This window comes from Neoarius graeffei, chromosome 14 (assembly GCF_027579695.1).
Source record: "Neoarius graeffei isolate fNeoGra1 chromosome 14, fNeoGra1.pri, whole genome shotgun sequence".
Lineage (NCBI taxonomy): Eukaryota > Metazoa > Chordata > Actinopteri > Siluriformes > Ariidae > Neoarius > Neoarius graeffei.
The window spans coordinates 72,508,586-72,533,816 of NC_083582.1; the positions used below are offsets into that span (position 1 = coordinate 72,508,586).

Consider the following 25,231-nt stretch of genomic DNA (forward strand, 5'->3'; position numbering starts at 1 on the left):
ATGCAAGGTCTTCCCTGAAAGAGACGTCGTCTGGATGGGAGCATATGTTGCTCTAGAACCTGGATATACCTTTCAGCATTGATGGTGTCTTTCCAGATGTGTAAGCTGCCCATGCCACACGCACTAATGCAACCCCATACCATCAGAGATGCAGGCTTCTGAACTGAGCGCCGATAACAACTTGGGTCGTCCTTCTCCTCTTTAGTCCGAATGACACGGCGTCCCTGATTTCCATAAAGAACTTCAAATTTTGATTCATCTGACCACAGAACAGTTTTCCACTTTGCCACAGTCCATTTTAAATGAGCCTTGGCCCAGAGAAGACGTCTGCACTTCTGGATCGTGTTTAGATACGGCTTCTTCTTTGAACTATAGAGTTTTAGCGGGCAACGGCGGATGGCACGGTGAATTGTGTTCACAGATAATGTTCTCTGGAAATATTCCTGAGCCCATTTTGTGATTTCCAATACAGAAGCATGCCTGTATGTGATGCAGTGCCGTCTAAGGGCCCGAAGATCACGGGCACCCAGTATGGTTTTCCGGCCTTGACCCTTACGCACAGAGATTCTTCCAGATTCTCTGAATCTTTTGATATTATGCACTGTAGATGATGATATGTTCAAACTCTTTGCAATTTTACACTGTCGAACTCCTTTCTGATATTGCTCCACTATTTGTCGGTGCAGAATTAGGGGGATTGGTGATCCTCTTCCCATCTTTACTTCTGAGAGCCGCTGCCACTCCAAGATGCTCTTTTTATACCCAGTCATGTTAATGACCTATTGCCAATTGACCTAATGAGTTGCAATTTGGTCCTCCAGCTGTTCCTTTTTTGTACCTTTAACTTTTCCAGCCTCTTATTGCCCCTGTCCCAACTTTTTTGAGATGTGTTGCTGTCATGAAATTTCAAATGAGCCAATATTTGGCATGAAATTTCAAAATGTCTCACTTTCGACATTTGATATGTTGTCTATGTTCTATTGTGAATACAATATCAGTTTTTGAGATTTGTAAATTATTGCATTCCGTTTTTTACAATTTGTACTTTGTCCCAACTTTTTTGGAATCGGGGTTGTACGTGAAGGTGATGTCTTCAAGGACGTCTGGATTTGTAGCACTTTGTCACCTGAAAATTTGCTTCATTTAACCTGAAATAAACACTCCTGAGCTCAATATAGTAAAAAGCTGTGAATATAAAGTACTGATATCTTCTATATTTGTATAAATCAGGCATAATAATGGCATTTAGCAGACGGTCTTATCCAGAGCGACATACAACATAGAGCAGCCTGTGGAGCAGTTGGGGGTGAGGTGCCTTGCTCAACGGCACTTCGGCCGTTCCTGCTGGTTCAGGGAATCGAGCCAGCAACATTTTGGTCCCGAAGCTGCTTCTCTAACCATTAGGCCATAGCTAAAAGAGTTTATCCACTCCTTATACTGTACGTTGAGCCATAAAATCTTTTATTAAGGGTTTATGATCACTTCAGTACACTACAGTACTGTGAATTTGCACTAGTATGTGTGTTGGAATTGTTCGTATTATTTCACTGTGTTAGAATGCATGCTTTTTTTTTCCCTTTGGATTTAATTTGTATAAAATTTACTTGTTTAAATTTGTGCGCGAGATAAAGTTAAGCTTGTTGGTGTCTTGAGTCCGTGTTGGTGTCCTGCAAAGCCCTGCATCTTAAATTATGATGAGCGTCAGCCTTTTTTTTTTTCCCCCCACTCTACAGGGCTATGAAGGAGCAAGAGCTCGACACTCCGTCGATCGAGAAACGCTTCGCTTACACGTTTCTTCAGCAGCTCATCACATACGTGGATGAGGCTCATGAACACATGCTGGAGTTCGGTGAGTGTTTAAGTGAAGGAAGTTGTACTCATGACAACTCCGTATCAGGAAAGAGTCACACCAACATGGAAAGTGGTATCAGGTTTGGCGATACGTCCTGCTAATATTTTGCATACGCCTAAGTTCAAGCAAAATAAGTTGTGTTAAACTAAAGCATCTTTACGGCCCACAATACCAATAACTATAACGATAATTATAAATAAATCAGCCCTTAGTTTATGTGGTCGGTGCTCACACCAGACCGATAACGATCCCGATAGCCCAGGCCTGGGTTTATCCGTATCGCTGAGATTCCTTCTGGAGCGATTTTTCCAGGCCTGGACCAATCAGGGAATTCTTAGGTACATGTGACATTTTCTGAGCACGTGATATTTTTCCCGGGGCATCTTTGTACATCCTTGTTGCATCATGAAGTCACGGAATACGGATTCACAGAAAATGAAAAAAATATATAATCGGATCTTTTATTCACGGATATGTGATTTTCCATGAAATATCAGTAGTAAATTAAGAAGCATATAAATGCAGGTAAGATATTTTCATTATGAACTTCGGCAGTCCTGTTTCCGATGACTTACTTTTTTATCCATGATGCATCATCCGTATGAAATCAGTAACCGATCTGTAATATCCTGAAACGTTCGTGACCAATCTGTAAATTATTAGCATCCGTATTAAAATCCGTAACCACTCCGTGTTTTGGATCCTTTTTTATTATATTTCCGTAATCCATGACCTGTCCGTGTTATACTGTATCAACCACCGGAGTGTGTGCATGGGATGTTTTGAAGTCCAAGCTGTACAGTGTGACCCGGAATAATGTGCTACTACTTGGAAAAAACTTCCAGGACTATTTCTAAGTTGCATGTGTTTATTTCCCCGAGTGGCAGCACCAGCTGGGATTATAGTGGGGATTATAGTTGTGGTGTGACTGCTCCAGACTGGAACTAAATTCAGGCAGAGGGACAGTCAGAGTTATAGTTATTGTGAGATCGGGCCCTTAGTCATAGAAGGAGTTTTCTTTATTTATACTGTGTGTGTGTGTGTGTGTGTGTGTGTACGTATGCAGTGGTCGAAATACTTTTTTCCAGTGTTCTGCAATATTGCAGAATGTCAATTTTGTTCTGCAATTTGGAAATATTTTCTGCAAATACACAAGCCTCCATACTACACCCTTCTCAACCTAATAATGCCTATATTTACATCATATCTAGCTTTACAACTCGTAGCATTACTTTAATTCTTTATTCTCTCACTCTGTTTTTAATGTCAGTCTTCATAGATCCTTCTCTGCAGCAAAGTTATCATTCCATGATCCCTCCACAGGTCTTTCATCCCCCTCGCCCTGACACTACGGGCTACTACAACTTGAAGTCTACCAACTAATTCATAAATGCACTAGTTATCACACCCACACATCATCCTTCCACACAACATACTAATAAAGGCATCACCACAATACAAAATAGAACACAACTGTTCTGTTCTTCAAGAAACAAAACATTCATTTTCATGTTACACGTCATGTTACGGCGGCACGGTGGCGTAGTGGTTAGCGCCGTCGCCTCACAGCAAGAAGGTCCGGGTTCGAGCCCCGTGGCCGGCGAGGGCCTTTCTGTGCGGAGTTTGCATGTTCTCCCCATGTCCGCGTGGGTTTCCTCCGGGTGCTCCGGTTTCCCCCACAGTCCAAAGACATGCAGGTTAGGTTAACTGGTGACTCTAAATTGAGCGTAGGTGTGAATGTGAGTGTGAATGGTTGTCTGTGTCTATGTGTCAGCCCTGTGATGACCTGGCGACTTGTCCAGGGTGTACCCCGCCTTTCGCCCGTAGTCAGCTGGGATAGGCTCCAGCTTGCCTGCGACCCTGTAGAACAGGATAAAGCGGCTACGGATAATGAGATGAGAGACGTCATGTTACATTTTGTCAAGGTTAAGTTTCGAGCTTGAACAATAGATTGTTACCCAGAATGTACTTCATTCAGTGTTTGCATCTGCAACCTGTAGTTTTAAATTGAAAGCAAGGTTTCAGTTCTCCACTCTGCATCATCGTAAGATGTAACAAAGACTTGATGCCATTAAGGAATAAAACCCAACTGGCAAATGGAAAGACGTTGGGTTCATGGTATTTGCCTGGCTTCTAAAGTGCAAGGTCATGAACTGAACGGAGAACGACTGCAGCGGCTTTACTGCTCTAAACTAACAACAGAGAACTGGGTACAAACTAATCATGGCAGAACTGAGAGCTACAGAACTGAACCGATGAGCTTTGTCTTACTGGGCAACTGTTTTACTTTGTGCTCGTCTGCACTACAGGCAACACAGCACGAGTAAAAAAAAAATAGAACATGTACGTACACACGTATTAGTGTAGCTTGGTATGAGAAAAAAATATTCAAAAGTATCTATGAATAAAGATAAAATATTGTTGCTGTCTTCAGAAGGGATATAATATCAGTATAATTTTGCATGATTCAACAATACAATATATACAAACCTATACAATTTACCTGTGTGTGTGTGTGTGTGTGTGTGTGTATGCAAGATAAGAACTAGTCAGCAGCGACCGTCTTCATTTATGTCCCCCTCGCGGACGTGCGATCTGTCGCTGTTGTTGTTGGAGTCACGCTGGCTGCCAGTTTTGCCGAGATACGACAAAATCGTCCTTGTTTTCTTGGCGTTTTTGTCGGACTCTTGCCCCGAAGAAACAATCCTCTTCTTGGGAGCCATGTTTGTTGTGCCGCATTGAATTCTGGGAGATGCATGGCGGAAACTGCCGAACACTGCCGAGGTAGTTGTCGGGTCCTCCCGGCGGGTATTAAAAGTGACGAAATCTTACATCGGAAAATGGCAACTGCCCTTATTTGATTGTCGTTGCCTTTATTCGGTATTACGTAAATATTGCTCAACTTTGACCTGGAAAACACCGTCAGGCTCACGCGGCGCAGGTTTCAGTTTATTTACAGCGCCGCTAGTTTGCTAAATTGAGAGCCACTGTATCCCGAGCCTGATTTTTTTTTTTTTTTCATTCTGCAAAATTGCAGGTTAATTTTTCTTCTGCAATCTTGAAAATCATTCTGCAAAATGCAGACGGGTATTTCGAACACTGCAGTGTGTGTGTGTGTGTTAAATGTTGCAGTTGGATACAGCTTTCCTTGCCATGCTTTTCATCTATTTTTGCTGCTGCATTTTTAAAAAACTTTTTTGTCTCTGTCTCAGATGTGACTACACGGCCAAAAGGAGAGAAAATTCCTCATGAACAGCAGATGAAGTTCTTTGGAAAAGTTCAGTACTTCTTCTTGGTTTCTTTTTTATGAATGCAGTATGTTTTTGACTGACCACCCAAAGGAAACGCTTAAAATTATCTTCTTTTCCCATTTGTACTTGTATCGAAAGCCCTTTTTCCACACACTTAATAATCCCTTCCTTTTATACAAGATCACACTGGATGGCATGGACATGAACGGGAAAGTTTAAAATGATGGTCGCTGCAGGGTTGAGTTTCTCCGAAACAGAGTTTTGTCTTTTAATCTAACCTTAAACTTTAACCCACGAAGGCATAGCAGAGTTATTATCGTTATTCATTAGTTTTTATTTTTATTTAGTCTTCTGGCTTTTGTTTTTATTTCAGTTTAATTTTAGTTAGTCTTACAAGTGCATAAGTAGTTTGTTTTATTTAGAAGAATTGACTAGTTGTAGTTTAGTTTTTATTTCGTTTTAGTGTTCGTTTTTCACTTATTGCACAGCAAGCATCTTTTTCTTTTTTGGCGTTTTATGGCAGCCAGCATTACTGCCACCTTCTGGAAATAATCTGTTACTGTCTCAAAGGGGAAACAACAAAAATGAAAACAAAGCTTTTTTTTTTTCTTAACCTGGGATTCGATTTCATTTTCGTTCATGTTGCATTGATCATTATAATTATTTAGTCTTTTTTTTTAACTGACATTTTTATTTTTATTTCAGTTTATGAAATTATTTTCACTGCAAATTTTAGTTTTAATTTCCCTTAACGATATTAACCCTGAGGCAGAGTCCGGGATTTTGATCTGTGAGGAAAGTAAATTTTGAGAAGCCCCCCGTATCATACCTACATCAGATATACTGTGCGTTATTCTATTCACATTCACTGGATATGAGCAATCGCACACTCTGATTGATTGGCTACTCTACTACTCGGATATCAGCTCATATATACCGTGAGTAGAGAAAAACAAAACGGCGGAGCGTGTTGCTGAACCAGCTGAGGACAAAATAAAAACTCGACTCGAAAACAAAACCCCAAAAATATACAAAAAAAAGCAACAAAATATGGAATAAAAGTATTTGATGGTAAGAACGTTTTTTTTTTCCTCCAAGAATTATTATTTATTATTACCGCATTTTTCACAAATTGCTCCTGTCATTTCGCCGGTTTGTTTACATTCTAAGCGGAAATTGTTTTGTATCAAGTTTTTTTTTTTTTTTAATTATTTATCAAATTTGCAAAAAATGAAAACGCTCTGTTTTCCAAAAGCCGGTGAATGTGGAGAGAATAAAACAGTTATTCCACTCACTCTTGTCATACATGGCTTATAGCCAACTCAGTGCTACACGCCTCATCGGCTATTGGCTCCTGTACGACTCCAGTTTCGTGGAATAACTGTTAAATATAGTTCATTTTTATTTACTTTTATTTAAAATTTTAGTAAAGCTCTATTTCAGGTCTAGTAAAACAAACCACCATTTAAGTCATGTCCTGTTGGAACTGTTCCCACAGAACCCCCCGAGTATAATACAAAGTTTATGATTCATTTTTTGACAGGTTGTTCTGCCTCTGGTTGACCAGTACTTTAAGAACCATCGGCTCTACTTCCTGTCCACTGCCATCCGTCCAATCAGCAGCGGAGGCCATGCTTCCAATAAAGAGAAGGAGATGGTGACCAGGTGGGGTGTCCAGCCTTTCTCTGGCTAACATGCCCCTGCACAGTTGATGCCTTAGGTGGTGTTTACATTAGACCGTATCCGTCTCGTTTTCGTCGCGGATGCACTGTCCGTTCACATTAAAACGCCGGGAAACGACTCCACAGGCAGAACAACTTGAATCCGCCAGGGCCCACATATTCAACCCAATTCGTATCTGATCCGGTGCTGTGTAAACATTGAGATACGAGGAAACGCAGTGCTGAGCTCTAGCTGACGTTGTCATTGGACAACGTCACTGTGACATCCACCTTCCTGATTCGCTGGCGTTGGGATCACACACACAGCGGCTCAGTCCCGAATCACTGCTCGTGCGCTTCACTCGCGCGCTCTGTGAGCTGCGCAGGGCCGGAGTGCGCACCCTCCAGAGGGCACTCGCTGTTCAGGGCGGAGTGATTTGGAGCGCAGGAGGAAGCGCTGAGCCGCACTGAGGTTTATTTACACATTTCAACCTCCTTCAGGCGCTTAAACTCAGTGAGAACATGAACATCACAGCCAGGTGTGTTTATCTGCTGGACAAGGTGTTTGCTTGCCATCCTTTCACTTGCAAGTGGTGAGTGACTTGCGCATGCCCGATATGCACTGGGATCATGTGACGTGCCGTCTAATTATTCATGTGATTAGCGTATCCGTGTATTGGCGTTGCTGTGTGCACGCGAATCGTTTTAAAAACGTTAATCTGATGATCTGCTGATACGGTCTAATGTAAACACCACCTTAGTGCGCGCGCGCGCTCTCTCTCTCTCTCTCTCTCTCTCTCTCTCTGTGTGTGTACGCATGCTACTGGGTACATTTAACCATCTCTGAACACATTTCTGGTTAGTCTTAGAGTCCAGTTCCTCCTGATATTGTTACCATCCAGGTGAGGAAGGATGGAAGCACAACCTTAGTTATGTTCATAACTACACTGTACATAAGTTTTTTTTGGTTTTTTTTTTCTTCTAGAGGAATCTGGACACTCATTTAAGCACTGGCTCACTAGCATTGAATGAAATTGAGATTATGTAGAAAGATTATACTATTTGTGGCTCTGGTTTGCAGTAAACAATGACAACTAATAATATATAAAAAATAAGTTTATTTAACTAATGTTCATACATAGCTGTGGTTCTGTGAACCCGAGATAACCGCCAGGTGTGGAGGATCACCTGGATCGCTTCATGCGCCTGTGCATGTCCATGCTGAGACTTTCTAACAAAGCGGGATGTGATGTATTATTTGCAGTAAATACGACTGTCATAACCTGTGTCTTTGCCTCGAACCTTCTAGCAGGTTCTGAATGACACATCACAGTGACCAGTCAAACCACTGGCAGGGTCTTGCACCTGGAGAAAGTCTGTAGTGATGCCCAGGTGGCAGCAGCACAGAGGTCCTGGGGTGGCAAAGAGAAGCTCCATGTAAACAGTTGGTCTGACAATTGAAGGCTGATAATCTAGTTGAAATAGGAATAATAATAACTTTAGAACAAATGGGAAGAAAATCCCCAAAAGAACCGAAGATAAAGACGTAGACCAAGTCCAAACCCAAAAATGGTGAAAAACAGCTGGCCTTAAATCGGAAACAGAAGGATTCATTATCGCTGCCCAAGATCAATGCATCAAGACGGATTACTATCGAAATAAGATTCTGAAAGACGGTACTAACCCAGCATGCAGAATTTGCAATCAACATCAAGAGACAATAGCCCACCTAGTCTCAGGCTGCCCGGTACTGCCAAAATGGAATACACACAGTGCTCAGCATAAATGAGTGCACCCCCTTTGAAAAGTAACATTTTAAACAATATCTCAATGAACACAAACAATTTCCAAAATGTTGACGAGACAAAGTTTAATATAACATCTGTTTAACTTATAACGTGAAAGTAAGGTTAATAATAAAACTTAGATTACACATTTTTCAGTTTTACTCAATTAGGGTGGTGCAAAAATGAGTACACCCTACAACAAAAACTACTACATCTAGTACTTTGTATGGCCTCCATGATTTTTAATGACAGCACCAAGTCTTCTAGGCATGGAATGAACAAGTTGGCGACATTTTGCAACATCAATCTTTTTCCATTCTTCAACAACGACTTCTTTTAGTGACTGGATGCTGGATGGAGAGTGATGCTCAACTTGTCTCTTCAGAATTCCCCAAAGAAAATTTCTTTACACCACAAAGGTGAAGGCTACAAGAAGATCAGCAAAGCTTTACTTATCAGTCAGAATACTGTAGCAAAAGTGGTACAAAAATTTAAGAAAGATGGAACTGCAACCATCTCACAGAGACGTCCAGGTCGTCCACGGAAGTTAACACCTCGACAGGAGCGTCTTCTGATAAGAAGGGTTGAAGAAAATCGGCATGCAAGTTCACTGCAGTTATCTAAAGAAGTAGAAAGCCAAACTGGGGTGACTATTTCCCGTGACACAATACGGCGTACACTGCAGAGGAATGGCATGCATGGATGCTGTCCACGAAAGAAGCCTCTCCGAAAGCCCAGGCACAAAAAAGCCCGTCTAGAGTTTGCCAGGGCCCATGCTGACAAAGATGAAGACTACTGGGACTCTATACTCTGGAGTGATGAGACCAAGATAAATGTTTTTGGAACTGATGGCTTCAAAGGTGAGGAATACAAAGAAAAATGCCTGGTGCCTACAGTGAAACATGGTGGTGGCAGTGTCCTTATGTGGGGCTGCATGAGTGCTGCTGGTGTCGGGGAGCTGCATTTCATTGATGGCATCATGAATTCACAGACGTATTACTCTATACTGAAAGAGAAGATGCTACCATCACTCCGTGCCCTTGGTCGTCGTGCACTTTTCCAACATGACTAAACACACATCTAAGGCCACTGTTGGATTTCTGAAGAAGAACAGGGTGAAAGTGATTCAGTGGCCAAGTATGTCTCCTGATCTGAACCCAATCGAACACCTATGGGGAATTCTGAAGAGACAAGTTGAGCATCACTCTCCATCCAGCATCCAGTCACTAAAAGAGGTCATTGTTGAAGAATGGAAAAAGATTGATGTTGCAAAATGTCGCCAACTTGTTCATTCCGTGCCTAGAAGACTTGGTGCTGTCATTAAAAATCATGGAGGCCATACAAAGTACTAGATGTAGTAGTTTTTGTTGTGGGGTGTACTCATTTTTGCACCACCCTAATTTGAGTAAAACTGAAAAATGTGTAATCTAAGTTATATTATTAACCTTATTTTCACATTATAAGTTAAACAGATGTTATATTAAACTTTGTCTTTTCAACATTTTGGAAATTGTTTGTGTTCATTGAGATATTGTTTAAAATGTTACTTTTCAAAGGGGGTGCACTCATTTACGCTCAGCACTGTACAAAGGCACCATAAGGCAGCAGCAGCAGCAGCGTATCTCCATTGGGTAATCTGCAAGCACTGTGACGTCAAAGTCCAAGACAAGTACCATGAACACAAACCGTCAACAGTCACCAAAAATGAAGTAGCTACTATACTCTGGGACATGCCAATCCGAACTGACAGAGACCATGGCGAACAGACCACATATTGTAGTGAAAGACAAGAAGGAGAGAACTTTTCTGCTCATCGACATGTCTTTCCCTACATAAAAGAAACACCTCCTTGAAAGCAACAGAAAAACTCTGCAACTATAAAGACATAGAAATAGAGAGAATGTGGGCATGAGGACCGCAACAATACCAGTGGTCACAGGTGCTCTTGGGCTTGTCAAGAAGGGGATGGAAAAGTGCAAGAGCAAAATCCCCGGGAACATCAGAATGGAAGAGCTTCAGAAGACTGTCCTCCTTGGAACTGCTCACATACTCAGGAGGACCCTGAACATCAAGGAATCCTTATGACTGCCCTGAGTTCAAGGGATGAACTCTGCTCCATAAGAGAAAAGAGCTGGATTTCAAGGGAAAAAAATAAATACCAGGTACGGGGAGGCACGCTGTGCAGGTTCACCTTCACTGAAAGCTGCAGGGTCATTCGTCTGATTCACAGCGCTGGGTGGCATGACCTGGCTGAAAAGCACATAGTGATCCTAGTGTCATCTGGCCACCAACATGCAGCGGGTTCCAGACGTCTGAGACCACTTAAAAATTTGGGATTTTTTTTTTTAACAAGAAAATATTCAGTATCTTGACCTCAGTATTCAAGACGTTGCACAATTTCTAGTTCACTATTTAAATTAAAGCAAATTTGTGATATCAACCATGTTAACGCCTTTGTACAAAAAGTCCGGTTTTGTGTCAGTCTTTTCCCTTCTGTTAAAGCGAGTGTTCAGACAACACTCTGATGGATTTCATCAAAAGCCTAGATCACAACCGGACGTATGATTTTTTGGCTGTGCGATTTTTGGCGTTTCCCAAATCGCTGTGGGTTTTTTTGTTCATGGAGAAAGACGCACGTTGGCTGTAAGTTTGTCTTGCAACCTGAAAAAAATGTAAGCGCCCGTAGAGTTTGTTTGACATGACAGAGAACGTCTGCGGCCAGTCTACGGCTCGAAAATCAGCACGTCACGCGCGCGCCCTCCGTGCGTTTCTTGCACGTAGACCGGCCGTAGGAGCACGTACGGCCGGTTGTGACCGAGGCTTAATATGGATCATCAGGTTTTACACAAACTTGTGGAGTCCATGTTGGCTCACGTGCACACTCTGTCCATCCATCCATCCATCTATCCATGATCCTTCCGACCTATCCATCAGGGTGAGCTGGATCCAATCCTAGCTGACTTCGGGTGAGAGGCGGGGTTCACCCTGGGCCGCTCGCCAATCTATTGCACGCTGTCACTAAAGCAAAAAGGGGGCTTAGCAAATACTAAAATTCTTAAATTCATCTCCGATTTTATTTTTCACTCCAGTTGTTGCTGATATCATTTTGTCATGAAAACCTTTGTGTTAAATTGAAAAATCATGCCAAGCAGGAGCATTTTCGTGAGCGCTCTCAAACTAAAAAGCACTGTATCATGTGTCACTAAGGGACTTTGTCGGTATCCAGATGATTCTGACCACTCCTGGAGGTCAGGACGCGTGAAATCAAACATGAACAGACACTTTCTCTGCAAATTATAAGATCAGATTTTTCTAATTAAGACCCCGTCCACACGTAGCCGGGTATCTGCTAAATCGAAGATATTTTTCTACGTTTTGGCCTGTCATCCACATGAAAACACATCAAAAACGAATATTTAAAAAAAGCGCCGGGCAAAGTGAAGATTTTTGAAAACTCCGTGTATGCCTTTTTCGTGTAGACAGAGATAACCGGAGTTTTGCGTTTTAGAACGTCACAATCTGCGCCAAAAAAATGACAACAAATCTGCCCTGACATCAAACGTGCGACCTTTGTTTACTGCAGAAGCCAGAGTAAGCATGGACAAAGAGTAATGGATCGGAGTAGTGCCTTGAAAGCGTTAATTATGGTGCAGGTGCTATTCTGATGTGATTTGGGGAAATAATGCCATCTACAGGTTCGGAATGCTTATGAATGTGATTGAAAACGGAGATGTTCGGTTATGTGTGGAAGGGATTTTTTTCGAAGACGAGGTGGTGTGGATAAAACATTTTTATAAACGGAGGGAGGGGGAAATGTTCGGTTTTAAAAATACCCGGCTACGTGTGTACATGGCCTAAATCTTAGAAGCTCAACATTCACACACAGTTTTTTTTTTTTTTTCTGCAAATAGCTCACAAGTTCTTAATCTGTTTATTTTCTTCAAAAGTCTTTAATACCATCTTTGCCAAGTATATTATTAGCTAATCTTCTCTCTTCAAACCTGTTTAATCCTCATGTAATCCACTTTAGTTTATATTCTCTGCTTTTACTGATTTTTTTTTTTACTTGCTTTTTAAACTTACTAACGTTTCTCCTTTCTTCTACTTCTTTCTTTGTCATCCACTTTTGTCTTCTTGTTCAGTCTTTTCTGCAAACTGGGAGTTCTTGTCAGACATAGGATATCTCTGTTTGGTAAGGTTGTTCTAACTGTTTGGCTTTGTTTTCTGGTGTGTGTGTGTGTGTGTGTGTGTGTGTGTGAGTGCATGCTAGTAGTTGCATATTATAAAAGAGGCCAGCATCACATGTCACCCTTATTGACTGCAGGTGATGATGCATGAACCGTTTTCATTTTGTTGTTGTTGTTGTTATCACAGCTTTTTGTACTGTAATTGGTACTAATGTGGGTTGAGCTTGTTCTGGTCCAAAAGTTTGTCACAAGAAAATGTTCAACAGCAACCAAAAATCTCATGTTAATTATTTGAAAGTGCAACAAATCGGGCAAACGTTTTATCGGAATCTATTGTTTTTCATTTTTGATCTTAAACGCGTGATACTAACTATGAGGATGTTCCAGTCAGAGTTCAGGCTCCAGTTCTGAGGAATTTCTCCTAAAAGAAGTGCTAAAAGAGGTTTTGTAGAAATATTATACACTCCATTCTATTCCTGAACTGTAGACTGAATTCATAGCAGAATATTTGTATGATCGCATGAACTACTACTACTAATAACTTTATGAAACACAAGAGCCACTCAGCTGATGCTGGTTTTCATCGATGTGTATAAACTTATGCTAATGATCTATATCTACATTATTAAATTTGTAAAATATATAACTAAAATAAAATTGGTCCCTGTGATGACCTGGCGACTTGTCCAGGGTGTACCCCGCCTTTCGCCCGTAGTCAGCTGGGATAGGCTCCAGCTTGCCTGCGACCCTGTAGAAGGATAAAGCGGCTACAGATAATGAGATGAGATGAGAATAAAATTGGTAATATACAATATAGTGAGACAGACATACAGGTAGGTCCATATATATATTTGGACACTGACACAATTTTTATTTTTATTTTTACCTGTTTACTGAAACATATTCAAGTTATAGTTATATAATGGACATGGACATACAGTCCAGACTTTCAGCTTTCATTTTGAGGGGATCCACATTAAAATTGGATGAAGGGTTTAGGAGTTTCAGCTCCTTAACATGTGCCACCCTGTTTTTAAAGGGACCAAAAGTAATTGGACAATAACTCAAAGGCTATTTCATGGGCAGGTGTGGGCAATTCCTTCGTTATGTCATTCTCAATTAAGCAGATAAAAGGCCTGGAGTTGATTTGAGGTGTGGTGCTTGCATTTGGAAGATTTTGCTGTGAAGAAAACATGCGGTCAAAGGAGCTCTCCATGCAGGTGAAACAAGCCATCCTTAAGCTGTGAAAACAGAAAAAAAAACATCAGAGAAATTGCTCCAATATTAGGAGTGGCAAAATCTACAGTTTGGTACATCCTGAGAAAGAAAGAAACCACTGGTGAACTCATCAATGCAAAAAGACCTGGACACTCACAGAAGACAACAGTGGTGGATGATCGCAGAATAATTTCCATGGTGAAGAGAAACCCCTTCACAACAGCCAACCAAGTGAACAACACTCTCCAGGAAGTAGGTGTATCAATATCCAAATCTACCATAAAGAGAAGACTGTATGAAAGTAAATACAGAGGGTTCACTGCGCGGTGCAAGCCACTCATAAGCCTCAAGAATAAAAAGGCTAGATTGGACTTTGCGAAAAAAACATCTAAAAAAGCCAGCACAGTTCTGGAAGAACATTCTTTGGACAGATGAAACCAAGATCAACCTCAACCAGAATGATGGAAAGAAAAAAGTATGGCGAAGGCGTGGTACAGCTCATGATCCAAAGCATACCACATCATCTGTAAAACACGGCGGAGGCAGTGTGATGGCTTGGGCATGCATGGCTGCCAGTGGCACTGGGTCACTAGTGTTTATTGATGATGTGACACAGGACAGAAGCAGCCGGATGAATTCTGAGGTATTCAGAGACATACTGTGTGCTCAAATCCAGCCAAACTGATTGGTCGGCGTTTCATAATACAGATGGACAATAACCCAAAACATAAAGCCAAAGCAACCCAGGAGTTTATTAAAGCAAAGAAGTGGAATATTCTTGAATGGCCAAGTCAGTCACCTGATCTCAACCCGATTGAGCATGCATTTCATTTGTTAAAGACTAAACTTCAGACAGAAAGGCCCACAAACAAACAGCAACTGAAAACCGCTGCAGTAAAGGCCTGGCAGAGCATTAAAAAGGAGGAAACACAGCGTCTGGTGATGTCCATGAGTTCAAGACTTCAGGCAGTCATTGCCAACAAAGGGTTTTCAACCAAGTATTAGAAATGAACATTTTATTTACAATTATTATTTAATTTGTCCAATTACTTTTGAGCCCCTGAAATGAAGGAATTGTGTTTAAAAAATGCTTTAGTTCCTCACATTTTTATGCAATCATTTTGTTCAACCCACTGAATTAAAGCTGAAAGTCTGAACTTCAACTGCATCTGAATTGTTTTGTTCAAAATTCATTGTGGTAATGTACAGAACCAAAATTAGAAAAATGTTGTCTCTGTCCAAGTATTTATGGACTTAACTGTATTATTATGATTAATAATGAATAGAATTTGTATTCCATTTATAAAAATATATCTAAATACCAGAAAGTGTTTCCAATACTACCATAACACAGGACCCAAGAGTGGCGGACAATGTTCATCAAATACAGCAGAAATTATTACCAAAAAATCTGTCATTTCTGAGTAGAAATTAGTCTTAATTTGTTTTCCCATGTACTATTTGAGACGATGTTTGAGTGATCATAACGGTGTAGCTTACAGTATTCACACCGAGAAATGTAGCACAGTAAGAAGACCCAGCTGATATACTGTATTTGCAGAAAAATATGAAGATATGAACTCGCTTTGTACTAACCTGTCCCGTCATGCACCATGAAACAGAGGGGAAGGGGTTTGTGCAAGTCTGTTAGTGTTTGAATCGAAAAAAAAAAAAAAAAACCTCTTATGTACGGACCCAGGTAAAAGACTGCTCTATGGACTGATCTTCTAAATTAATAGATAATCTAGAAGGACACTCGTTAGAGTGCATACCTCCACCAAGCCACATATTTGGATTTGCATTAAAAACTAATAAATTGATCCTTGGTCCATGGCCCACCTTTCCTCAAAATTTCATCCAAATCCGTTCACTACTTTTTGAGTCATGTTGGGAACAGACAAATAAACAAAGGCGAAATCATAACCACCTTCAACGAAGTTGGCGGAGGCAGTAATGCCTTGACGTCATGATGTGCAATTTGAGACACAGCTGGTGCTAAGATGTGAAAAATGCAAGGAGGTGTGACTCGAACCAAAAAGTAGAGTCATAAAAAATTTTGGTCTCGGATTTACACTACCGTTCAAAAGTTTGGGGTCACCCAGACAATTTTGTGTTTTCCATGAAAAGTCACACTTTTATTTCCCACCATAAGTTGTAAAATGAATAGAAAATATAGTCGACATTTTTCTGGCCATTTTGAGCATTTAATCGACCCCACAAATGTGATGCTCCAGAAACTCAATCTGCTCAAAGGAAGGTCAAGTTAAGTCAAGTTTATTTGTATATCGCTTTTAACAATAAACATTGTCACAAAGCAGCTTTACAGAATTTGAACGACTTAAAACATGAGCTAATTTTATCCCTAATCTATCCCCAATGAGCAAGCCTGTGGCGACGGTGGCAAGGAAAAACTCCCTCAGACGACATGAGGAAGAAACCTCGAGAGGAACCAGACTCAAAAGGGAACCCATCCTCATTTGGGCAACAACAGACAGCCTGACTATAATATTAACAGTTTTAACATGAGGACAGTTTCGTTGATGTTATAAACTCTTCATTGATGGAAACTTGAGTGCAAAACTGTTCATGATAACTGCAGTCCTAAAGTTAGCAAGACAACTGTAGTCCTCAGCCATAAAAGCATTACTGTAAGAGTCCAGAGCGTCCTCCAGGTATAACCCTCAACTGTCCTCATGGGGCCGTCCTCCACAGGAGCGATGCGATAAAACTCCGACCAGACCGTGTCCCGACAGACTTTTGTCGGGACTCGGGACACACAACCCCAAATCGGGACTGTCCGGGTAAAACCGGGACGTCTGGTCACCCTAGCCTCTATAGATAGTTTTCACTGACGTCACGGCATTCCGGGAAATGCCCCCCAGCTGCCATCTTGGAGGGCAAACAAAACAGACCATCGCCACTACCGGCTACGTTATCTCGGAAGAATTTATGAAGTTGTATAGTCAGTTTTCTAAAATAAAGATCAATGTCGGCAAAATCAAGCAAACAGAAGTATATAGATACATTAGACGACATCTCACGACAACGGTATGCAGCCGAACTGGCCTTGATTGGGTGAATTGACCCCTACAAAGTGGACAAAGATGCATTTTCAAGTGACTATGCAGGGCTACCAAAGCCTGAAACTGACTTCATCAAACTTTCAAGGCTGTCTGATATATACAACTTTATATATTCACAGCGCGCCTTTTGGCGGATGCCGCCTGAATCACGCAGATCCGTTTTTTGTTTTTTTTTTAGGGGGGGCGTTGGAGTGTTTGATTATAATTTCAAAGTAAATTCTGTATTAAAATTACTAAATAAGCAAATCCGTTACAGTCCATGAAACAGGAAGTATACGGATGAGAAAAAAACAGTTTAAATCGGGAAGCTGCGCACATATGCGCAGTCCTGCACACCGCTCGGGCTGCGCAAATGTGCGCAGCTTCCCGATTTAAACTGTTTTTTTTTTCTCATCCTTATACTTCCTGTTTCATGGACTGTAATGGATTTGCTTATTTAGTAATTTTAATACAGAATTTACTTTGAAATTACAGACACTCCAATGCCCCCCCCCCCCCCCCCCCCAAAAAAAAACCCCGGATCTGCGCGATTCAGGCGGCATCCACCAAAAGGCGCGCTGTTTGCATCCCAAACACAAATTAAATCATACAGAATAGACCTAAAATGTTTTTCAAAAATGACCCTTGCGTGAGTGAAGTGACAAGTTTCAAATAGAAACGTGACAAACGAGCGATATTAAGTGTGTAAACGTACACTCAGCGGTTCCAGTTAGGCATTCTCCAGAGATTGTTTACATGTTTTGGTTTCCAAAAACAAACTTAAACACAATTGATTGTTTATTTAAACAACTTACCACTTATAAAACGATCGGAGCAGACTTTGCTGTGTTTGGAAGGCTGATAATCCTTGCGGTTGATTCTCGCAAGCCATAGATTTCTCCTTTGTATGCTGAGTTTCTTTGTTTGCTCGCCTTCGTGCTCCCGTACAGTGGGAATTCCATAAAAGCTCCGCTTGACTTCATCATCTGACCTATTACGACAGCCGTGAATATAACAGGTGTGCACCATTGCTAGCTTTAAATAGTAGTAATGTAACTATAAATGTAAATAATAATATAAATGAATGTAACTCACGCGCTACAATGTGTGCTCAGTGACCCGTACGGTAAGCTAGCCCTCCAAGATGGCCGCCACCAGGGAATCCCCGACTCTGTGACGTCATGTGAAAACTATCTATACACCTATGGAGATATTGCACCAAAAACCAGACATTTGCAGCTAGAATAGTCATTTACCACATTAGCAATGTATAGAGTGGATTTCTGATTAGTTTAAAGTGATCTTCATTGAAAAGAACAGTGCTTTTCTTTCAAAAATAAGGACATTTCAAAGTGACCCCAAACTTTTGAACGGTAGTGTATAAAACAAAGTGTACGGAAAGTTAATATATGTGTAGAATGCAAAATAGCTCAAGAAGAAGAAGAATTTGTAGGTCTTGCCTACTGATGTAAAAATACAATTCTTGTCCATAAATGAGCAGGTTGTTGGATTGTGTAGTTGTTCGAGCTGCATGCCTACTGCATAATCAAAATTATCACATTATATTTGGCTAAATGCCTTTAAAAAAAAAAAAAGCATGTTTGCTCCTTTACTCCTTGTGGCAGCCGAAGAAACTCCAAATGCTTTGCTCTGATTTCTGTCCTTTACTTCTTTTCCAGGAAACGATGCCACTTCTATCGTGAACTGTCTTCATATACTGGGACAGACGCTCGATGCCAGGTCAGAGACCTCACTACGTAACGGCAACTTGCAGACTTAAATTGCCGTGCAAAAGTCTTAGGCACCTTTTTTTTTCATACAAACTTTATCGATTTCTGTTTTATGACTTCTACATTATCGAGTCAAAACATGACAAAAACATTTTAGAGTTCCAAACGTTCCTTTTCCAGCACAAAATTAAATGTTACAGGAAAAAAAAGGGTTGTCTCTGAGCAGCATATTCCATAAGAGAGCACTTTTCAGATTAAAAAAGAACATATAATGAAGGCTGCTGGGTTTTGGTTCAAAATGAAGACGCAAGTGTGACAAAGTGTCCAGAAGAACTGTGGCTGGTTCTGTAAGATGCTCAGTTAAACCTACAGATCATTTCCACATAAAACTGCACTCAGCAAAGGGGAGTCCCATATACGTTTTCGTACATTGGGGGAGTGCCTGTTAGAGAGCGCACTTGTCCTGGGCCATCGGCATAGTGAGGTAGGGTGGCCAGTTCCTTTCCTCGCCGCCTTTAACTTCCCCAGTGTTTCCACCAGGTCCCCATTCACTGCTGGGTGGACAGGGAGCGAGCCCCAGATCCCCGTCAAGCCGAGGCTCGAACCAGGGACCGTTCGCTTAGCGGTCAAGCGCTCTAACCACTTGGCCACCTGTGCTCCAAAACTGGACCTCAGACGACTATTTTTTAATACTTTATTATCAAGAATAAAAGTGTTGGTACGGCAATGTCAGTAACTCCTGTATCTGTCATGACTAATAAGATACATATTTAGACACCTGATGACATGGAGCATTCAGTATTACTTGTAAACGCTTTGATTGACTCAATGGTTAGATCTTTTTTCTACACATGCGATCGAGGTACAGTGGTGCTTGAAAGTTTGTGAACCCTTTAGAATTTTCTATATTTCTGCATAAATATGACCTAAAACATCAGATTTTCACACAAGTCCTAAAAGTAGATAAAGAGAACCCAGTTAAACAAATGAGACAAAAATATTATGCTTGGTCATTTATTTAGTGAGGAAAATGATCCAATATTACATATCTGTGAGTGGCAAAAGTATGTGAACCTCTAGGATTAGCAGTTAATTTGAAGGTGAAATTAGAGTCAGGTGTTTTCAATCAATGGGATGACAATCAGGTGTGAGTGGGCACCCTGTTTTATTTAAAGAACAGGGATCTATCAAAGTCTGATCTTCACAACACATGTTTGTGGAAGTGTATCATGGCACGAACAAAGGAGATTTCTGAGGACCTCAGAAAAAGCGTTGTTGATGTTCATCAGGCTGGAAAAGGTTATAAAACCATCTCTTAAGTGTTTGGACTCCACCAATCCACAGTCAGACAGATTGTGTACAAATGGAGGAAATTCAAGACCATTGTTACCCTCCCCAGGAGTGGTCGACCAACAAAGATCACTCCAAGAGCAAGGCGTGTAATACTCGGCAACATCACAAAGGACCCCAGGGTAACTTCTAAGCAACTGAAGGCCTCTTGCACATTGGTTAATGTCAATGTTCATGAGTCCACCATCAGGAGAACACTGAACAACAATGGTATGCATGGCAGGGTTGCAAGGAGAAAGCCACTGCTCTCCAAAAAGAACATTGCTGCTCGTCTGCAGTTTGCTAAAGGTCACGTGGACAAGCCAGAAGGCTATTGGAAAAATGTTTTGTTGATGGATGAAACCAAAATAGAACTTTTTGGTTTAAATGAGAAGCGTTATGTTTGGAGAAAGGAAAACACTGCATTCCAGCATAAGAACCTTATCCCATCTGTGAAACATGGTGGTGGTAGTATCATGGTTTGGGCTTGTTTTGCTGCATCTGGGCCAGGACGGCTTGCCATCATTGATGGAACAATGAATTCTGAATTATACCAGCGAATTCTAGAGGAAAATGTCAGGACATCTGTCCATGAACTGAATCTCAAGAGAAGGTGGGTCATGCAGCAAGACAACGAGCCTAAGCACACAAGTCGTTCTACCAAAGAATGGTTAAAGAAGAATAAAGTGAATGTTTTGGAACGGCCAAGTCAAAGTCCTGACCTTAATCCAATGGAAATGTTGTGGAAGGACCTGAAGCGAGCAGTTCATGTGAGGAAACCCACCAACATCCCAGAGTTGAAGCTGTTCTGTACGGAGGAACAGGCTAAAATTCCTCCAAGCCGGTGTGCAGGACTGATCAACAGTTACCGCAAACGTTTAGTTGCAGTTATTGCTGCACAAGGGGGTCACACCAGATACTGAAAGCAAAGGTTCACATACTTTTGCCACTCACAGATATGTAATATTGGATCATTTTCCTCAATAAATAAATGACCAAGTATAATATTTTTGTCTCATTTGTTTAACTGGGTTCTCTTTATCTACTTTTAGGACTTGTGTGAAAATCTGATGATGTTTTCGGTCATATTTATGCAGAAATATAGAAAATTCTAAAGGGTTCACAAACTTTCAAGCAGCACTGTATATTAGCTTCAAGTAAGGCGACTCAGTTGTAGTTGAAAAAAACCTATCACGACATTTCTAAGCACATAGGACACACTGTGACACGAAATCTACTTTCCTCTGTAGGACAGTTATGAAGACGGGTCTGGAGTCGGTAAAGGCAGCGCTGCGGGCGTTTTTCGAGAACGCCGCCGAGGACCTGGAGCGAACAATGGAGAACCTACGCCAGGGTCAGTTCACACACACTCGGACCCAGCCGAGAGGAGTCACCCAGATCATCAACTACACCACCGTGGCTCTGCTGCCCGTCCTGTCCTCACTGTTTGAGCACATCGGTCAAAACCTGTTCGGAGAGGACCTCATACGTGAGTGTAAAACCTACTGTGATTGACTGCCTGAAGAGGAACATGTATAAAAGCGTTTAATAGACACTTTACAGGAAATAACTGGAGATTTTTTATTTTTATTTTTTCCCCCCATATAGACCCCTTCGCATGTTTGTAAACAAACTGACCATTGCCAGGATGCGCGCGCAGCCTGGACCCAGAAACAATGGCGCTGCCCATAGACCGGCATTATGAGCTGTCAGATTATGCAAAACAATTGTCGTTACAAGATCGAGAATGCTACATAAATAAGTTAACTCTAACAAGTGGACATCGCCTACCGGATCCGCATTTAATTAAAGAGTGGACGGACGATGTTAGTAAGTTTTCCTCTGATACCTGAAGGCAGTCATACTATTTACAAAAAATGTCAAACTCAAAAAAAAAAAACCTATTTACAAAAGTAGCCTGCCATCAACATTCTGGTTACAGCGAGACTACAACTTGATTAACAATGGGACATTCATATTCATTTTGTTTTAATCAAATTATGCCAGTGATGTGATGGCAATGTGGCTTTAGCTACAACAGCAAATACCAACACTAAACAGCAATTTGCAGGAGGTAATGGCATGAAAGGAACGATGGTGTAAAGAGTGCAGCTAAGAGAAATCAGAGCTGCGTAAAAAGCGAGAGGCAGAGAGCAGAAATGAAACTGAACGGGGCGGGAGCTAGGTTAGAGCAGTCAGCGTAAGTTGGCATTTAGAGTGAGGGCACACAATTTTACCTTTCCATCCTTGCTTTAAAATTGTGATTTTCGGCATACACAAATAATGATGGCACAAAATCTGGACTGCTTGAGTCAAGCGAGACCTCTCCTACAAACAAAATTGCATGCAAAGCTAAGTTAACATGCTAACAATATTCATTACATTGTGTAACTATGACCCAGCTAATCAGACAAACGTTACCAAAGTATTTTGCTACATCAATAAACGAAGACTAGAAAGAATAAAAAAGAAAGATTTAATAAATAGCCTGATCTTACCTGTGATGAAGTGGGCGCTGCAAACCCGCGCATTTTTGATGGTGCTTTCATCCCAGTCTACACGTTTGATGGCTTGTAGCCATAGACGTTGGCGATTTTTTTGGAATGGGTGAGATCCTGCTGGAATTCTGTACATTTTAACCCCATCACTGCTACGATTCTGACACCCGACAACACAACTACTAGGCATTTCTTCCAAATATTTCTTCGTCTCTACCGTCGCTGAGTCTTTTTTGGGTCCAGGCTGCGCACGCAATTTCCTCTTACGTATGAATGACGTTTACTGCGAAGGGGTCTATACCTTTCATGTACCTCAGCTTGCAGTTTTCAGGATGCAGACAACTCGCCCTAAGCGTCCATTAGTTCTTCACTACATTAACGATGTAGCTCTGGTGTGGAACAAACATTTTAAGTCCCATACAGGACATACTTGGTTGGTTTACTGACTATTAACCTTTCTACAATCTGTTTTGTTAAAGCAGTAAAGAATTACTGAGATAGTTTTCAGTAGTGTGAAGTAATGTTAAGCATTTATTTCAAGAAAGAAGCTAAATTATCTGCCAATGGAATAAGGAAATGCAATGCTCAAAAGTGGTAAAAATGTTGAAAAGGAGATTTAATAATCTTTTGTTTTATTGTAACCTGATATTTAACAGTTATTCCAGGAAATCGAGTCGTATATGAGCCGACAGCCGACGAGGCGCGTAGCACGGAGTTGTCTATTGCTGCTTTTCCACTACCAACGCGGCTGAGTTGGGCTGAGCCGTGCCGTGCTGAGTCGGGCTGAGCCGTGCCATGCTGAGTTGGGCTGAGTCGAGCTGAGCGGGGCTGTTGGAGTTGCATTTCGACTACAACCGCGCTGAACCGTGCTGGCTGGAAGTGGGTGGACACATTGAGTGGAGTTAGCGAAAGTGGGTGGACGTCACGTGATGTCATTAGGCGGCGCAAAGTGACATCAGTGACCTTTTAAGCGGTAGTCTCACGACCCGGATAGTAAACAATAAACATGGAGGACATGGAGTCGTTAGTGTTGCTGGTCTTGGTGCTGTGGCTTGTTGTCACCGATAACGCCAACAGATACTGGCAAGAGCGTATAGATGAGGCGAAGTGCATAAGGCTTCAGAAATTCTCGTAATTCGTAATTCTTCTTCTTCCGGGTTTACGGTGTTTACAGATCCCAGCGTGCTCGCGGGGCGTGTGTGGGCGTGTGAGGACACTCCTCCTCACCAATCAGTGCACAGGGGAGTGTCTCCTCATGCCCCTAGCCCCACTCGGCTCGCTTTGGCTCGCTTCAGCCCCACTCCAAAACTGTGTGAGTTTTGGGTGCTGAGTAGGGCTGAAGCGAGCTGAGTCGTGCCGCTCTGAGGTAGTCGAAACGCGAGGCGTGTCGGGCTGAAGCGAGCTGAAGTGAGCTGAAAAAGGGTAGTGGAAAAGGGCCATTAAATCCATGTACGACGAGATTGAGTGGAATAACTGTTTTATTCTATCCACATTCACTGGATTTTGAGAAACGGAGCATTTTTATTTTTTGCAAATTCAATAAATAAAAACTTTATACAAAACGTCTGACAAAATAATTTCTGCTTAGAATGTAAACAAACCGGCGAAATGACAGGAGCAATTTGTGAAAAATGTGATAATTCTTGAAAAATAAAAACATGATACGTTCTTCACATCAAATACTTTCATTCCATGTTTTGTTGGTGTTTGGTGTTTTTTTTGTATTTTTTGGGGGTTTTGTTTTCGAGTAGTTTTTATTTCATCCTCGATTGGTTCAGCAACACGCGCCGCCATTTTGTTTTTCTCTACTCACGGCAGAGGTGGACAAAGTACCCAACTTCATTACTTCAGTCAAAGTACAGATCCCGCTGGTCAAATGTTACTCCGATACAAGTGAAAGTTGTCCAGTCAAATTTTTACTTAAGTTAAAGGACTGAACTACTTGCTTTTAAAAATATTTAAGTATTAAAAGTACATTTTCGGTCAACGCATCGTTGTATTATTACCACAACGCTTACAAAACCAAATGCCTCTGAAGCAACTGACTAGATTTACTGACTCGCTTGTAGAACCTGTAGAAGAAACACCTTTAAACACAGATTTCTACATTCTGTTTATTTGACAAGATTATGCTAAACCATATTTCTGAAAGGACTTCAGATAAGTTAACGTTATTCATTTTAGGGCAACTCCATTTTTACATGCTAACTAACAGTGAACAAGTTAACTAGCTGTGTGTTAATGTTAGCCATAGACAAGGTGATGGCAACTTGGCGGGCAAATCCATAGAAAGTCATTTGACTAACCAGACTGCACAGCTATTGCAACGTTATCACTAGCTCTAAAAGCACAGACAACTTCATTGCAAGCTCTCTCTTGGAATAAAACGTTTATATCCCTCAATATGCTTCCGCAGGTTGGACGGTGAGTTTTTGTAGGCCGTGATGTGGTTCGTTTTCGGCAAACAAAGCAAACATTTAAAACGAAATGAATCTTTAATCCTTTCAGAAAACTGAAACATGGGTTCTAGCTATAGCCATGAGTGTGTGCGTTCCCCAGAAGAACCGCCTCCTTCCATTCTGCCGTCAACTGATCGTGTTAAATAACGCTGCTGAGAAATCATTCATCTTGATTTTATCCAGTCTGTGGACGTGAC

At 41.3% G+C, this 25,231-nt stretch overlaps 1 protein-coding gene across 1 annotated transcript in view; it reads left to right on the plus strand.

Annotated features, from left to right (window-relative positions):
* ryr2a (ryanodine receptor 2a (cardiac)) overlaps nucleotides 1–25,231 on the plus strand; it is a 589,347-nt gene that overhangs the window by 403,756 nt on the left and 160,360 nt on the right. The window contains exons 60-65 of the mRNA XM_060940301.1: nucleotides 1,734–1,849; nucleotides 5,065–5,129; nucleotides 6,647–6,768; nucleotides 12,694–12,743; nucleotides 18,698–18,758; nucleotides 21,328–21,566. Coding sequence (XP_060796284.1) covers nucleotides 1,734–1,849; nucleotides 5,065–5,129; nucleotides 6,647–6,768; nucleotides 12,694–12,743; nucleotides 18,698–18,758; nucleotides 21,328–21,566 — 653 coding nt within the window. The remainder of the gene's footprint in view (nucleotides 1–1,733; nucleotides 1,850–5,064; nucleotides 5,130–6,646; nucleotides 6,769–12,693; nucleotides 12,744–18,697; nucleotides 18,759–21,327; nucleotides 21,567–25,231) is intronic.